This window comes from Brachionichthys hirsutus, chromosome 5, assembly GCF_040956055.1.
Source record: "Brachionichthys hirsutus isolate HB-005 chromosome 5, CSIRO-AGI_Bhir_v1, whole genome shotgun sequence".
Classification (NCBI taxonomy): Eukaryota; Metazoa; Chordata; class Actinopteri; order Lophiiformes; family Brachionichthyidae; genus Brachionichthys; species Brachionichthys hirsutus.
This window is the reverse complement of record NC_090901.1, coordinates 10985044-11001217: the sequence shown is the minus strand read 5'-3', so window position 1 is coordinate 11001217 and position 16174 is coordinate 10985044. Positions and strand designations below refer to the sequence as shown.

The window sequence follows — 16174 nt, the reverse complement described above, 5'->3', positions numbered from 1 at the left end:
AGAGAGAAGCTCGAGTAGAGGAGAATGAAATCTGGACTGTAACGAAAGAACGCCTTCCTCTTCATTCATGCCCCAAAATAAAAATAGAAAATTGTTGTGGATCCTTCAAAGCGGGATGAGGTGAAAGTGACAAAGGTCAAAGGTCAAGTTGCACTAGAAAACAAGGACCTTTAAAATGATTTCATTTAAATTCATCTTCTGTTCATAAAGAAATGTCAGAGCTGCGGCCGCAGCGCTGAAACTCCTCCAAATGTCGCTTCGGCTGCTTTTATGTGTCTGAGGGACGTCGTCTCACGTCGTCTCACCACCTTCTGACGGCGTTCAGGGCAGCAGAGATGGAGGAAGTTATCACCTGCCATCTGCTCACAACGCCTCGTCAGAGGACAAAAGCAGCTGGAGCTTCTCCTGAGTCACTTTCATTTCCTGTCTCACAGGAAATTGTCTCAGCACACGGCTGCTCTTATCAGCGTCCATCTTGGTTTTATTGAAGCCTAGCTGCTCAATGTGATTGAGCGTCGTTCACTCAGTGAAACCATAAGCAGCCTGATGATTGGTCAGCGCTGTTTCCTTACAGCAAGAAGATGGTGGGTTTAACTCCTATCAGTGTGGCGGTTGCATGTTCTCCGCGTGGGTTTTCTCTGGGTTCCCTCGTTTCCTCCCTCCTTCAAAAACACCTGCGCTGGCGACGCATTCGGGGTGTACCCCGCCTCTCGCCCATAGCGAGCTGGGATAGGCTCCAGCAAGTCCTTGCTGCCAGTCTATGCTGGCCCCACCCATCTTAGTGCTTTATCTCGATGCACGCTCTTCAAACTTGTCTCTAATCTTTATCGGATGCTAAATCTCTGTTTCCCTCTGCCAGCAGTTCTGCAAAGATAAGCTACCCGTGCTAACGCTAGCTCGTTGGACCCTTGCAGGTTGAATCGGATCAGCTGGATCCGGTTGATGAGTTGAACATGCTTCTTCCCAGTTTTTGTTTTTTCACTCGCTGATGGTGAGGTCAGATATTTAAACTCTTCTGAGGCTGCAACACCAAACACTATTATGGGACGCTACATTCATCATGCGAGTAACTGACAAGCCAAGTGAAATGAGCAATACATTTTTTTTGTGTGTGTTTACTGCTTTTATTGCCACAGACATGGTTCATCCTGGTGATGATACTAGGAGCAGTGGCGTGGGAGGAGCATCCTCCACTCCTCCTCTCCTCCTCTTCATCAGTATTTATTCAGAGGGGGGCTGCTATCAGATGGAGAAGCGTGCCTTTGTATTGTGCGTGAGGAGCAACGGAACCGAGCAGACTGGAGCCCTGGTACTCGTACACCCACTGGTTCCCCATGGCCTCGTCCCATGTGATGAAGACCAACACGGAGCCAGTGCCCAGGATGCAGCCAGCCATGATGATGTTCTCCAGCAAGTACTGGTCCAGGAGGGGGCTGTCGCTCGACTCGGCCATGTTTGACCACCAGCAGCAACGCCACACTGGTGGGCAGATGGTGAGAACGTCCTATCTGACCTTTAGTGCTTATTTTCCATCCATCCATTCGTCCATATTCTTGAAGGTGAGACAATTGATTGTAATTGTCTAGTCTAGTGGGTCACGGATCTGCCAGAGCCCACAGGTGGTTACACCCCAGATGAGACGCCAATTCATCGTGGGTCCAACTTATTTTCTACTTAATAAATAAAATAATGGATTTTTATCAGACACTAACGCTGACTTTGAAGATGACTCGACTGCTTCTCTCCAACTGCTTCTCTTGAGCCTGTGAGTAATGGAGCTGGTGTCATTTTTAGTGAGTCTTTGAAGGTGTGTTTGCCTTCCAGGCATCTGTCAGGGATCGAGTCCCTCATATCTGCACACCTGTGACAGCAAAATGATGTGTGGCTTAATTCAGCCCGTTGCCTCATGCACGTCTTGTGTTCTCGTTTTATCTGATGCTATTTGACTGAGCAAACACGACAAAAACTGATCCACAAGAAACGATAAGCACTAATTAGGAACCGCAGATGTGTGTCACCCCAGCAGCTGGGCTTTTGTTTACGTCGTTCAGTAGTTCCTCTCTTTATTACTGACTTCACAGACGAGCTGCTGCAGTGAATTGAGTGGCGTTTCTATTTTTGCTTCCTCCGCAATTAAAGTCATGAGCTGGTCAGAATATTAATAACTCCGGTAAATATAACGCATCGTTTCCATAGTATAGTTTAAATGAAGAATCCGTCTAATAAATTATTTTGTATTTCGGTCTGGACTTGACAATGAAGATGTCCCTCATACAACCCATTTCCAAAACAGTTGTGACACAGTGTTAAATGTCAATGCAATGATTTGTAAATCATGAAACTTAAATGTTATAGCACAGAAATGTACTCTTTTATGTAATTATATTCTCATTTATAATTTGCTGCAGCAGCAGGTTGCGAACGTTGGGGCGAGCTCAGAGTTTGCCTCTGTTGTGGGAAGCGAAAAGAACAATTGCTTTTAAAGTTACATATTTCCCATTCTCTTCTGCTGGGATATTTCAGCGGCTGCAGAGTTCAGGAGTCATTTTTGCAGCGTTGTCTAAGGCAGTATTTCCCAAGCTTTTTTGAGCCGCGGCACATATTTTACATTTCAAATATCCTGGGGCACACCACCAACCAAAATGACACAAAATGACAGTGTCATTATCTACATATTATAATAAAAGTCATCTAATCTAATATGTACTGTGCTACTGTCATTTTGTTCATTTTGGTTGGTGGTTTGCCCCAGTATTTTGTAAATGTAAAAAATGTGCCGCGGCTCAAAAAAGGTTGGGAAACACTGGTTTAAGGTCCCAAAGATTTTGGTCCTCCGGTAGTAGTTTTCAGTCTTGTCCCTTCTGAATCTTTGTGGCTATAAACAATGAAATACTCAAACTCTTTTTAAATTAACGTGCCTGCTTCTGTGAATAAACATTGCTCATTGCTCATTGAACAAAGCATGTGAATGACCACGTAATCGTTTCTGCACTTTTATTGCTGACATGGGACTGAAACTGTCATTTCTTCGAGTCGTGCTATTGGCAGGTTGTCATGGCTTCAGTTGTCCGCAAATCAGGAGGGTACATGATTCAAATCCAGGGATGTCCTTGTGATTATTATCACCATAAAGTGGTTTCCACTGAGCTGCACGAGGACTTCTCACAATCCTTCAGTTATACCTCCAACACTCTGAAGTTGAGATATGCCTTTCGTGTCAATCTAAATGATGTTCCAAGTAACTAACAGTTTATAATAAATATTTCAAAGTGCAACGCTTGTGTCGAAACTGATTCTCAGAATGAAGACACAGCTCTGTGGCTTTACTGCTTTCTAGTCGAGGAGAATGTCCTTCTGTCCCATCAACGAGAAGGACGGCTCTGTCACCGAGGACGATGGGAAGACAGCCGTGGTGTTTTCTCTGAAGAATGAGGTGGGCTGTCTGGTCAGAGCGCTCCGCCTCTTCCAGGTGAGATGACAAGAACATCTCTATAATGACACAGCCGAACCCGCTGTGTCATTATAGACGCTTCAGAACCTCTGACCCCCCCCCCCCCCCCCCCCCCCCCCCCTCCGTGCAGGAGAAACGAGTGAACTTGAGGCACATCGAGTCTCGGCCATCGAGGCGAGTTGTGAACGAGGTGGAGATCTTTGCAGACTGCAGCTGCAGTAAGAAAGAGTTCAACGAGCTGCTGCAGCATCTCAAAGATCACGTCAACATCATCTCCTTCAACACGGCTGCACACGTCTGGTCTGTAGAGGCAGGTACGAACACCTGAACTCTCACGGGACATGGCGGTGGAAGATGGCATCGTTAATGGAAGTAGTGCTTCCGAAAAAGCTGCCGTTTCGCCCAGGTTTAGGTTCACGAAGGGTTCACACACCTAACATGGCCAGTTAATACAACAGTAGAAAAGAATCAATCAAAAAGCTGATAGATCTCATCCACTAACCCTCGTTACAGGTAGTCGTCGACTTACAACCCGTGCAACTCGCGACTGTTCGACTTTATGACTGTGTTTTTTTTACGGTGGCCGACAAGGGCCAAACACACTTCAGAAAGAGAACGGCTTCAATTACAAAAACGATGCAAATTCACAAACTCAAACACAAAACACTAAAAGAGGAACGCGGTCCAAATGAAAAAACGTGCTGCAAAAAGAAAATGCATCATCATCAAACGCGATGCAAACCAAGAAACAATCTGCAAACAAAAACAGCTGACTGACCGGGCACTGAAGTTCTCCGGACCTGCAGGGGGCGCTCTCTGCGTAAAAGCTCGATGTGATGAACCGGCGGCTTGTCCAGGGTGTACCCCGCCTCTCGCCTATTGACTGCTGGGATAGGCTCCAGCACAAACGGGCAAAGCGGTCAGGAAGATGAAAGATGAAAGTTCCAGATCATAACAGAAAGTCGTCTCAAGGCACTTCAGAGGTGTAGCAGGGAAAGACAGAACCCAAATAGTCCCTAAAGAACTTTGGTGACAGAAGCAAGGAAAAACTTCCCTTTAACAGGCAGAAACCTTGGACAGAACGAGAAAGCGAGAAACAGAGGTAGAAAGACAGAGAGATAATGACAGAGACACGGACAGGCAGAAGGAGAGTGATGGAGAGAACAGGAGCAGAGAAAAACATAATGTGTTTACACTACATCCAGGGATTGCTGAGCAAACCATTGACTAATGAGCTGCTGCACAGGAAGCACTGGAACTAACGCTATAAATGCTAATGTAGGCAGTGATGACAGTCACAGAACAGGCAACAATGGGAAAGAGAGAGGAACTAATGCCATATATTTATAAAATGTGAAACACCAGATGGAGAGGGCGGAGCTCAGTGTGTTAATGTTGATGTGTGATATTTACAGGTCTGTATGTGAGAACGCGGGACCGGGGCAGATCATTTGTGATCATGGGTGTAGAAGACAGGTATGGTGGGCACCGAATGCATGTGTGTGTCGGCTGCCCCGTGTGGTGAATGTGAGTATAGCTTGGGAGTGGGTGTGCCCGTGGGTGTGTGCGTGTGGGCGTGTATGAGGCTTAAAGGTGAGCACTCACCGGGGACACGGAGCTTGGGGAGAGGCAGTTGGGTAGCCGTAACTTCTGTTGACCGCTTTTACACACCTTTTGTACGCGTTGTCCGTATTCCATGGTTCATTTCACCGATCCATTATTCATCCGTGCAATATACCTTTTGGACTTTGTTCATCGCCAGTACTTGTGCCTCAAATAAATCCACCCGTGAACGCATCCAGGATTCCGCGTCTCTGTACGGACATTTTAGCGCGTCGGATAAATATGCAGGACCCAACGCACCCCTCAGCGGCTAAACCAGGAAAGGAAGCCGCAACGATGGGTATGATGTGGTTCTTTGCGGGAGCAGTACAAAATAATGTGGGTCTTTTTTTCCTGACAGTTCTTTCTTCTTCTTCTTCTGTTGAATCAGATGGAGATGATGTTCCGTGGTTTCCGATGAAAATCTCAGAGTTGGATCAGTGTTCAAAAAGAGTGATAATGTATGGATCTGAACTGGATGCAGACCATCCTGTAAGTCTGCGTGGAACGATTTAATTCAATATGATGTCATGCAGGTGGGTGAATGGCAGCACTTTGTAGCAGAGTAACGTCGTCCAATGGCCATTTTCATGGTTTTAGAAGTTGAGGAATAATTATTCAAGCGCTCTGGTGAACATTTGATCCAGATCTGCAAATAAATTGCAACTTTTTTTTTACTCTTTCTTCAGGGCTTTAAGGATGATGTTTATCGTGAGAGGAGGAAATACTTTGTGGAAGTAGCCATGAACTATAAATTGTGAGTATTGTTATCCTATCGCTCTTAAAAAAAAAAAGCTATTTTCACATGTTTTAATGAGTTAAGTATAAATATCAGCCTGTATGTAGTTAATTTGAATTTGTCTGCAGTGGACAGCCCATCCCTCGGATCGAGTATACCCCGGAGGAGATCAGGACCTGGGGCGTCGTCTTCAAAGAACTCACCAAACTTTACCCGACTCATGCCTGCAGAGAATACCTGAAGAACCTGCCGCTGCTCATCAGAGACTGTGGCTACAGAGAAGACAACGTCCCACAGCTGGAGGACGTCTCGCTGTTCCTCAGAGGTTTGGTCTGACGTCTGTCAGTGACCTTTATATTGATTCCCATGCTGCCGGCAGTTTTGACCATTTTGATCTGTCAAGACCCACAGAATATTGTGTTCTCTGACTATGTAAACACAAAAACTACCAAAAGAAAGCGTAAACTCTCTTCTTTCATCAGAAAAAAACAATTGTTTCTACCATTTTCTGTTCTTCAGTAATTGGCAGTAGAACATAGGCTGGTTTCTGCAACACCAATTTTTGACCCAAAATATGGAGAAAAGCAGCTTTTTGTGAAACGCCATGTCGAGGAGGACTGTGACTTTGATCATAATATTTTTCTCAAACACATTTCCTTCTAGAAAATATAAAATACAGACAAAGGGATTTTGATGACAAAATAGCAATTTAAAAACAATTTAGTCTACATTTGATAAAAATATCTGATTGCACTTTTTTTTTTTTACTGTCGCAGCTTTGGGATTCAAGTGAGCTCCACGGCAGCTTTCTGTGGTCGAGGGGTTGCAGTGAATGGGATGTAATTCGAAGCTCCATACGTTCATCCTCTCCAAGATTTCTGTCATCTTTTCCTACGATCGCGACGCCCTTTCTCTCCGAACTACTGCGACACGAGTTTGAGCTGCCTGAAATTGTCCGACTCCCAAAGTTTAACAATCGTCTTTCTCGTCTCCTCCTGTCTTCTTCTTATATAATATGTGGCGATCTCTCACTGAATTTCATCTGGATCGGATCCAGACAGACGTCAGTAAAAAAATATTATATTTTAACATTAAAAACACCATTTATGGATTTAAAAATCTGTTAAAAATACACATCAACTCTGATTCACTTTTACTTTTCATGGTTGGTGTATAAAGATAGCAAGAACAATTTGGAACCTTATGATGATGATCCAGATCACCATGTGGACGGTGTAAATCCAGTTAGGAGTGGAATGAGCTGCTTGATGGAGGTCTGTGCTCTGAGTGCTTTTCTAATTTTAAATTTGATGGCTGCAGCACGTTCCTAAAGGGCCTGGAGAGGGGCCTGTTTACCACTGTGTTACACCACATTTCCCCTTAACAACACTCAATGGGCATTTGTGAACTGAGGACACTAATTGTTGAAGCTTTTTTAGGAGGAAAGGTCGATTGGGGTTTGTGTAATATTGCCAGACCGTCCCGCAGCCAATGAGTTCATGATTGTTATTACGATGTATGATAAAGTGACTCTGTTTCAGAGAGGTCGGGGTTCACGGTTCGACCAGTTGCTGGTTATCTGTCTCCCAGAGACTTCCTGGCTGGTTTGGCTTACAGAGTGTTTAACTGTACACAGTACATTCGCCACAGCACCGACCCCCTCTACACACCTGAGCCGTGAGTTCACCTTAAACTAAACGCATCGCCTGCAGGATTCAAACCCACAACCCTTCATCAGAGTCTCTACTGATGTTTCATGAATTAATTTTTTGTTGTTATGGCCTCGTGAGTCGGATGTCTTGATTTAAATCCTGGCTTTGCATTATCGTTTGGTTTCAGCGACACGTGTCACGAGCTGCTGGGCCACGTTCCCCTGTTGGCCGATCCCAAATTTGCTCAGTTCTCCCAGGAGATCGGGTTGGCTTCTCTGGGTGGGACTGATGAGGATGTCCAGAAACTGGCCACAGTGAGTGTCACTAACTTCTGTTGAAAAAGCAAGACGCTTCATTTTCAAATTCAAATATTCTTCCACAACCATCCATACTTTGTTTTTTCCCAATTTCCCTTTTTTTTTGTTATCCATCACGAACTGGAAAACTACTACTGTACTTTCAGCTTGTCCCGTGAGGGGTCGCTACAGCAAATCAACTTTTTCCACTTCACCCTGTCCTTTGCATCGTCCTCCCTGACACCAGTCCCTCTCATGTCCTCCCTCACTACGTCCATGTATCTTCTCCTGGGTCGACCTCTAGCCCTTTTCCCTATAATAATCATAATACTGCGTAATCAAATTTTTGTCCTGTGGGTTAGCAACGCTGCTGCTGCTGGTTGTTGTTAACCCGGGCCTCGACTGATCCGGTACGTCTTTCTTATTTATGGTGATTAGCATAATGCAGTTTGGAAACTTTTTACGCCAGATGCAACTCTCTGCATTTATCTGGGCACACGTGTGAAGCTGGAAATGCTCCTGCTACCCGCACTACCCGGGAGGCTGCATTCATCACAAACTGGAAAACGGCTACCTTAAATTAGTCTGTGATAGAGTGTTGTAAATGTCTCAATCATGGCTGTGTGGAAGACAAATATTTGCCCTTTTTTCCAAGTCTTTGATCATTGAATTTGTCTTCAGTTCTTTTGTATAACTTGTCTCTATGCAGTGTCCTCCGGATTTTATCTCGAGTCTGTCTAATTAATTCTGTTTGATCCTTGTGTGTTAGTTCTGCTCGTATCATTTTCATTCTTTTAGATCGTATTTAAAATGAGCAGTTTGAAATATTGACTGGGGGATAATTGCCGCAATCGAATCCGTCCTTCCTCTTCTTTGGAATGCCGAAAATGATCGTATCTCTCCGTGCAGGTGGATTCTGTCTTTTCCAGTCCTGTGTTCAATGTTTTCACCAACGCTGGAGCTGATTGGTTGTTGCTATTATCTTATCTGATGTAAAGCCATCTCTCCCGTGGGGTGTTTCCTGATTGTTGCTTCTCTTTTGTTATTTAATAGATTAATTTCTAATTTTATTCCTTAGTGACCGTAAATGTATTAATGGTAGAAAGGCATCAGCAGTTTGTTTCTGCTTGGGAATAAAAACCTTGAGAATGGATTTTGAAGCATTTTTTGTAGTGTTTCTCATTGAATGACACGTAATTAAGATCTGAATTACTGCTGGGGACTATCTCAAAAAATAAATAGCAATCAATTCAAGAATAGACTGTGCAGATGAATAGTGTGTATAATCCTGACCAGATGGATTTGACTCCCTCCAGATGTCTACAATTCTCAATTCATTCCTCAAAATATTAAATCTTTTACTTACAATTTTTGCCTCAGACTTTCCAATTGAGGAGTGCATTTCCGGGTTTATCTTTTAGGATGCCGTGACTCTTTATCGTCATTATTAAGAACTTGATAATGGTTTTTGAAGCGTTGTTGAATTTGCTCACAACTACCGGTAGTTTCTAGTTCATTTGTTGTAGTGTTTCTTATGGAATAACATGTAAATAAGACTGTGATTAAGACTGAGTATATACATGGAAGTATTTCAAACATTCCTTGGGTACTATTTGGAGCTGCTGACCTACGCTGCCGTCTCGATGGTGCTCTGGCAGGAAACCCCAAATATCAGTCGCTTGACTGATCCTCCATTCTGCACTCTGCAATCATACTACTGCAGTACAGACAGTTGTAGGACTGCAGTGCATATTCAAGTTTTTTTTTTTACTGTTTCATTCTCCTCTTTAACATGATGAAATCAGTTTAGCTGCTTTTGACTCTCTTCCACATGAACTCATTCCTGCATCACTGATGTATCATCGGTCTCTAGCATCGTCCTGGTTGATGGGGAGACTGGGAGGTTCCCAATTTCACAGTTTAAATAACTGAATGTTTAAAACGTAAATCTTTCTCTTCAGTTTTAAAAGTGCACTGTTGCCTCCTCATGATGATACTGTGTGTTTTGAACAGTGTTATTTCTTCACTATCGAGTTTGGACTCTGCAAACAGGACGGTCAGCTGAGAGCCTACGGAGCAGGATTACTGTCGTCGATTGGAGAGCTGATGGTAAAACACTCACTAAAACCAGACGTCATGTTTATTTAGCTCATCAGTATGTGGAGGAAAACAAAATAGAATAGAACCAGGAGAGAATTACATATAGAATAAGCATTTGTCCTATAAATGCTTCATTAATGATAAATAACTCTCATTGAAAGGACAATTTGCTGCATCTCAAATGGATCCTGAGGCTGTTTCCCGTCTTTTCCCAGCATGCCCTGTCAGATCAGGCCTGTGTGAAGGTGTTTGACCCAAAGACCACTTGTACCCAGGAATGTCTGATCACCACCTTCCAGGAGGTTTACTTTGTCTCTGAGAGCTTTGAGGAGGCCAAGGAGAAGATGAGGTGAGTGACAGACGCCAGACTCACAGAGTTACACAAACTGCCATTTTATCAGGTATATTGGGCTTATTAGCTTTTCTGCATTTTGTTCCTTCATGAACACGTCCAGATTCTGCACTGTTGTGCTGCTGCCCTCTAGTGGTTGTTATTGATGAGCCTTCACCGGGCTGCTCGTCAGTGTCTTCATCATTGTCCAGTTATCAGGTTAAAGAGGCAAAACAGTTTCCTGGCTGATCCCAGGTCTGAGAACAGACTCCTCTGCACCTGCTTTCAACTCCACTGAGGAACTGACCCAAATCTCTGAGAGATTTACTGTCAGCTCCTGATCAAAGTCTGCCTTCAGGAATAGAGAACACATGAAGTGCCTTTCATCTGTGTCTCTTCTTCCTCAGGGAGTTTGCGAAGACGATCAAGAGGCCGTTCTCGGTGTACTACAACCCGTACACCCAGAGCATTGACCTGCTGAAGGACACCCACAGCATTGAGAACGTGGTGCGTGACCTGCGTAGCGACCTGACCACCGTCTGTGACGCTCTGGGGAAGATGAACACCTACATGGGCATCTGAAGCGCCGCCCTACGACCTGATTGGTCCGGGGCAGCGTGACGTCACACGAGCTGAACGTAAACGACACTGGGTTCATAAATGATGATGGTGGAGAACGAGCTATGATAATAATAATGTTATAGCTGTTATAATCCATTAACAGATGTTTCAGCAGGAAACAAAAGATGTTCCTTTATTTCTGTCTTTGTCTATTTTTAACAAATTGAATTTTAAGGGGGAAAATTTCAAAATGACTTGAATTCAGTGAACCTGATGAATGTTTATCAGTTAGAGACTCTGTTGTAGTTTCACACTAAAGATGTCAGGCGGGCGTTTGATGTTCTCTGTTGTAGTTTGTGTGTCGCTTTACTGCAAAAACAGCTGCTTCATTGATCACATGTGAATAAATTCATGGCAACAGTCCTACCCACTGTGCTTCCACAGCAGAATTGATGAGAAGCTATTTTTCCTCAGTTTTGTTTGTAATTTTCATCCGTCGCTTGTTGACCTGTCAACAAATCAACATAATATCTCAAACGATTCTGCGCATATTTCAGAAACATTTTAGTGGCTTTGAAGAAAGGATCGGATATTGAGGTGAATCTGGATCAAGGTGCAGATCCAGGAACGTTTTGCAGCCCTGGTGGAGGTTTGTGATCTTTGAACGCCCTTCTGGATGAAACCATGAGATTGATCTGAGGCTCCAGCAGCAGTTAAGCACTGGTGCATGTGGAGATCACAGATCATAGAGTAGCTGCTGAGGCGCTCCTCCATCGGGTACAATCAGCTGTACAGGAAGCCACTGTAGCATCACGAGCTAACATAAAGAGAAATATTTTTTATTGTCATTGCACAATGAAATTAAAATAGCATACGATCCCTGGTAGCAAGCATTCACTCATACATCCACAGAAGAAAATAAATAAATATATATTTAAATAATGAATAAATAAACCTAGGGGCGGCTCGGTGGCGCAGTGGTAAGCACTGTTGCCTCGCAGCAAGATGGTCGCAGGTTCGTCTCCGGCTTGTGGCCGTTCTGTGAGGAGTTTGCATGTTCTCCCCGTGTCTGCGTGGGTTCTCTCCGGGTTCTCCAGCTTCCTCCCACCTCCAACGACATGCAGGCTGATTGGTGACACTAAATTGCCCGTAGGTGTAGGTGTGAGTGTGTGTGTGTGTGGCTGGTTGTCTGTCTCTGTGTTGCCCTGCGATGAACTGGCGGCTTGTCCAGGGTGTCCCCTGCCTCTCGCCCATTGACTGCTGGGATTGGCTCCAGCTTGGCCCGCGACCCGATAGCGGAATAAGCGGTTAGAAAATGAAATGAAATGAAATAAATAAACCTCAAATAATAGTTCTAGTGACTGAAAGGTAAATGTCTGTAACTTGGTTTCATTTCTTTCTGCAGATTTACTGCCTGTTGCGTTCACACTATTTCACAAGATTTTATAAAAATAGATTTCAGGTAGATTCATTGCTTGGTATTGTTTTTTTGACTAACATTGACTAACTCTCCATCAGAGCTCAGGATTCTTTAGTCTTGATCTTACGAGAAATGGTCAAAGCTGAGGCGTGTGTGAATAGAGCGACTAGTTTCTATGTTGGAGCTGGTTTGGTAGCTATATCAAGTCAGGGATGTGAGTTTGAATCCGTCTCCAGATTGTAGCATAAAGGCCTTGACTCACTGAAGGACACAAACACCATCAAACAGCTCAGATCAGTCCCTGGTTCAGGTAGAGGCTCCGCATCATGAGATCAATAGCCCACCATAATCAGCACTTCACCATCCTCAGAACGCAGCAGCGAAATATGAGACAGAGACCGTTCTCCATAAATGTATGCATTTTCCCTGCAGCCACGAAGGCAGCAGGAGAAGAGCAGGGGAGTCAATCGATCACCTCAAATCAATAAGTGACACTGCAGAGGAGGATAGATCTGTCATCCCACCCTGCCTCGTGGCCGTGAGACGTCTTTGTTCTGGATTTAATGAAGTCCACACACAGTGTTGCTCCTCTGCAGACCAGCAGCACTGACGGGGTGCGGCCACCAGGAGGAGACAGAGAGGCACCAAGCAACAATGTCCAAAAATAAGTGGACCCCCCACAGGCGCATATTTATAGCACAGGTGTGGTACCTTGTCCTGTCCAGGTACTCAAGGTCATCTGCCAAACAAATAAAAACAAAAAAAAGGAAAGTCAGAGTTTCAAAGGTCAAGTGGAAAAAGGTCAAGTGGAAAAAGGTCAAGTGGAAGTGAATTCCAGAGGTGGAGCAGAGCAGCCAAAGCGCTGGATGATGGTTTATGCTGTTGTGGGATTACCTTTAGGCTGCAGCAGGGATATGTTCAGGACGGAACTGTCTGCTCTGCTGCAGCCTCGCCTCGTCCCTGCCTCGGTGATGCGCTGTTCACCGTCGTTGCCTGGCAAAAGAGGCGCGGCGGTCTCCTGGGACCACCGGTACACAGAAACAGCGAGAAATAGAAGCAGGAGGGAGGGGACACACACGCACGCACACACGCACACACGCACACACACACTCACACTCACACACACAAGCACGCACTCTCACACTCGCTTCTGCTTTGCCTGTCAAGTTTTCCTTAATAAGAGCTTCTAGTTCCTGTCAGAACTTACAGCCAAAATAAAAGTCTTCCCTTTCGCTTGTCTTTCTCTGGTTGACGTATTGACACATTTTAACAAATTATAATACATTGCATCACTTATATCACTATATGATAGTTTTAATATTCTATCACATACATATTCAAACGCATGGGCTTTGATCCAGTACCATCTTTTGTGTTAGCCACTGTACCATTGTTTGTTAATAAAACATCCTTTTTCTGGTGTAAACACAGAACTTATTTTTTTCTTTCTTCTGACTATACATGTGATTAGATTGACTTCTCACATTTTATTATGCATTGATTGTAAAGCTACATTTGTGTTTAACCAATGCTTGGTTTTCAGACATGGGAACAGTTTGCTTCCAAAGGCCATTGCTGTGATGTACAGTTCAAGTCATTGTCAGGAACCCCCGACAGTAATTTAAAGATAAATGTGATTAAATATCAGCAATTGTATTGTCATTGTGTACAAATACATTTACAGATTTTTTATTGTGAATGTGAGAACCAAACATCCGGTATGTTGCGTCTTCTCTTCCTTGAACTTGACGCGTCATCATAACACGCTTGCCCCCCCCCCTCCCTCCCCGGTTCCTCCTACTTGTAATATCAGACGGAGATTTTAGCTGATAAGAAAACGCTGTATTAATATCTCCTTCTCTGTCACCGCTAGTTTTATTGTCTTATCGGGACACGGGTCAGCAGAAGCCGGGGAGACTCGGACCTTCAACCCGCCCGCTCTCAGGTGAGTGTGCGGGGATGATTGGATTCACCTGCCGTTTCTGCTCTTCATTCAACTTCCCCTCTCCGTTAACGCGCGTCGGTGTCTCCGTCGGTTTCCTCCCTCACGGTTAACCGTGCATGTCTCTCCTCCGGGAGTCTTAATTAGCGATGAAACACGGGTTTGTGTTTAAGAAGGACCTGATGCAGTTTTATGGGGCTGAAAATGAGTTATGTTCAAAACAGATGTTATATTGTGTTGCAAATATTTTTTTGTCACAATCTCAAAATATTAGATTTTAGTAGTAATAGTAAATTATAGTTGTCAGATTTCTACATTTCGAAACAGAATCAGCTTTAAAATAGAGTCAATGAGGAAAGGTGGCGCTATAAAGATTCAGCACACTGTTAAACACGGGAGGTTGAAAATGCTCCGAATTAGGGGAGCGCCGATCTTTAAAAAGCCTCACCGGGCGATTTAATAAAAAATCACCGACAGCACACCTTCAATAATGTTCTTATGAGCAACAGGCTAAAGTGCACAGCAACGTTCCCTCTAAGGTGCCTGTAATCAGCTGTAATTGCGTAATTACGCACAGCTGATACGGTCCTTAGCGAAAAGCGCACAAAAAATAAAAAAATAAAAATAACATAAACACGTAAAAATTAATTCTGTGCTATTTTCCACTGAGTCAGTGAGTGTCCGGTGACTGGCTGCTCCGGCTAATGATGAGACTCACATGTTTTTACGCAGCTAATGGACGCCATTGTAATCGGAGTTCCAGGACACTCGCTGGACCACAGTACACACATCCTTTGCTTGTTCATTTTATCTGTTTTCACTTTGAGATTTGTTTTCAAATGTAAAGTGCGTATAAAATAAAATGTATTCTTATAATGTTGCTCAAAGTTGTCCAAGGGACTGCTCAGGGAGTTTGTGTGTTTGCTCAGACGCATGAAAAATTAGAGGGAACATTGGTGCACACAGCAGTATTTTGTTTTTACAAATAAAAGGAAATCACAATGTTTGAGGTCATTCATAAAATAACCAAAACCACCAATAAGGTGTCCTGAGTTTTAGCTTTTCTTTCGTGTAGGGCAAAAAGGAAAAACCTCGGGAGATTGCTTGCAACAATTCAACCTTCGAGGACAATAGAAATGCTCTTGGGGGGGGGGGGGGGTGATTATGTTGTTGTCAGTGACAGCAAGGCAGGCGTGTCAGAAACGACTGGCTCATCTTCCTGCTACCAAAATACAGGCAATCCGTTTACAAGGATCGTTCCAGGGCAAAGGTTTAAAGTCCTGCATCAGTAACGATGTCAACATAATCCTACAAATCTAGACACCTGAAATGGAGGGAGGGAGGGATGGATGGATGGAGACTCATTTTGGATTCCATTTTGGATTCTCCTCGGTATGATTCCGTTAGGACCGCTGCAGGCGACGGCTCCACCTGTCTGCTCCACCTGTCTGCTGTTTGAGCAGCCGTCCCTCAGCTGCCGGACGTTGGTGTGGGTTCTGTGGTCTTCAGGAAGCGGCAGTGGGGGGAGGATGAGGAGTAACTACGTGTTGACTCTTCTGTCAGGGAGGAAGTGAAGGAGCTGCTCTGTGATCACACTGAATAATTTCTCCTGAGAGCTAAAAATAGCTGTCCTGCACACTTCCACACACACACACACACACACACTGAAATTGTACGCCTATAACTCTGCAGGTGGGGCCGACGCTCCTCTACTCCACCAGCGGTCCTGATTATAGGTCTCTTGTTTATATTGATGGTTCAGAAGTTACTGAAAGGACAGTGATGATAGGTCCAAAAAATAAAGTCTTGCTTTTGTATCAGGTAAGAAAAGTTTCATTTTTAGTTCATTGGTCTTCATTCTGTGTCCCTTCGTGTGGCTGTGGGCACAATGGATGTGACGTATCGCTCTATTCCATTCTGTTTGAGAGAAACGGAGCCTCAAATACAGATTTCAGAGTCTGCCGTCCTCCAGGAGGTGCTAAAGCGAGTTCCTCCTCCACTGAAACAAGGTTCCCCTGGTAGTTAGATACCATTCAGAATGTAATGTTAAACCTTTCAGGTTAAAATCACATCTTCGCAA

The 16174-nt window shown here is 44.2% G+C and overlaps 1 protein-coding gene across 1 annotated transcript; it reads left to right on the top strand.

Annotated features, from left to right (window-relative positions):
• Positions 1-1334: 1334 nt before the first annotated feature.
• On the top strand, positions 1335-10753 carry tph2 (tryptophan hydroxylase 2 (tryptophan 5-monooxygenase)). The gene is made up of 11 exons (XM_068739886.1): positions 1335-1493; positions 3338-3469; positions 3582-3765; positions 5445-5545; positions 5743-5810; positions 5921-6117; positions 7334-7469; positions 7632-7758; positions 9754-9849; positions 10056-10189; positions 10579-10753. The coding sequence occupies exons 1-11, from the start codon at positions 1335-1337 to the stop codon at positions 10751-10753; spliced, it is 1509 nt and encodes a 502-aa protein (XP_068595987.1).
• Positions 10754-16174: the final 5421 nt, after the last annotated feature.

Bases quoted from the DNA above. Each gene is read 5' to 3' on its own strand.
- tph2 (XM_068739886.1), top strand. From the start codon at position 1,335: ATGGCCTCGTCCCATGTGATGAAGACCAACACGGAGCCAGTGCCCAGG. The intron at 1,494-3,337 runs GTGAGAACGTCC...ACTGCTTTCTAG, and splicing joins GCCACACTGGTGGGCAGATG to TCGAGGAGAATGTCCTTCTG. The intron at 7,470-7,631 runs GTGAGTTCACCT...GTTTGGTTTCAG, and splicing joins CCCCTCTACACACCTGAGCC to CGACACGTGTCACGAGCTGC.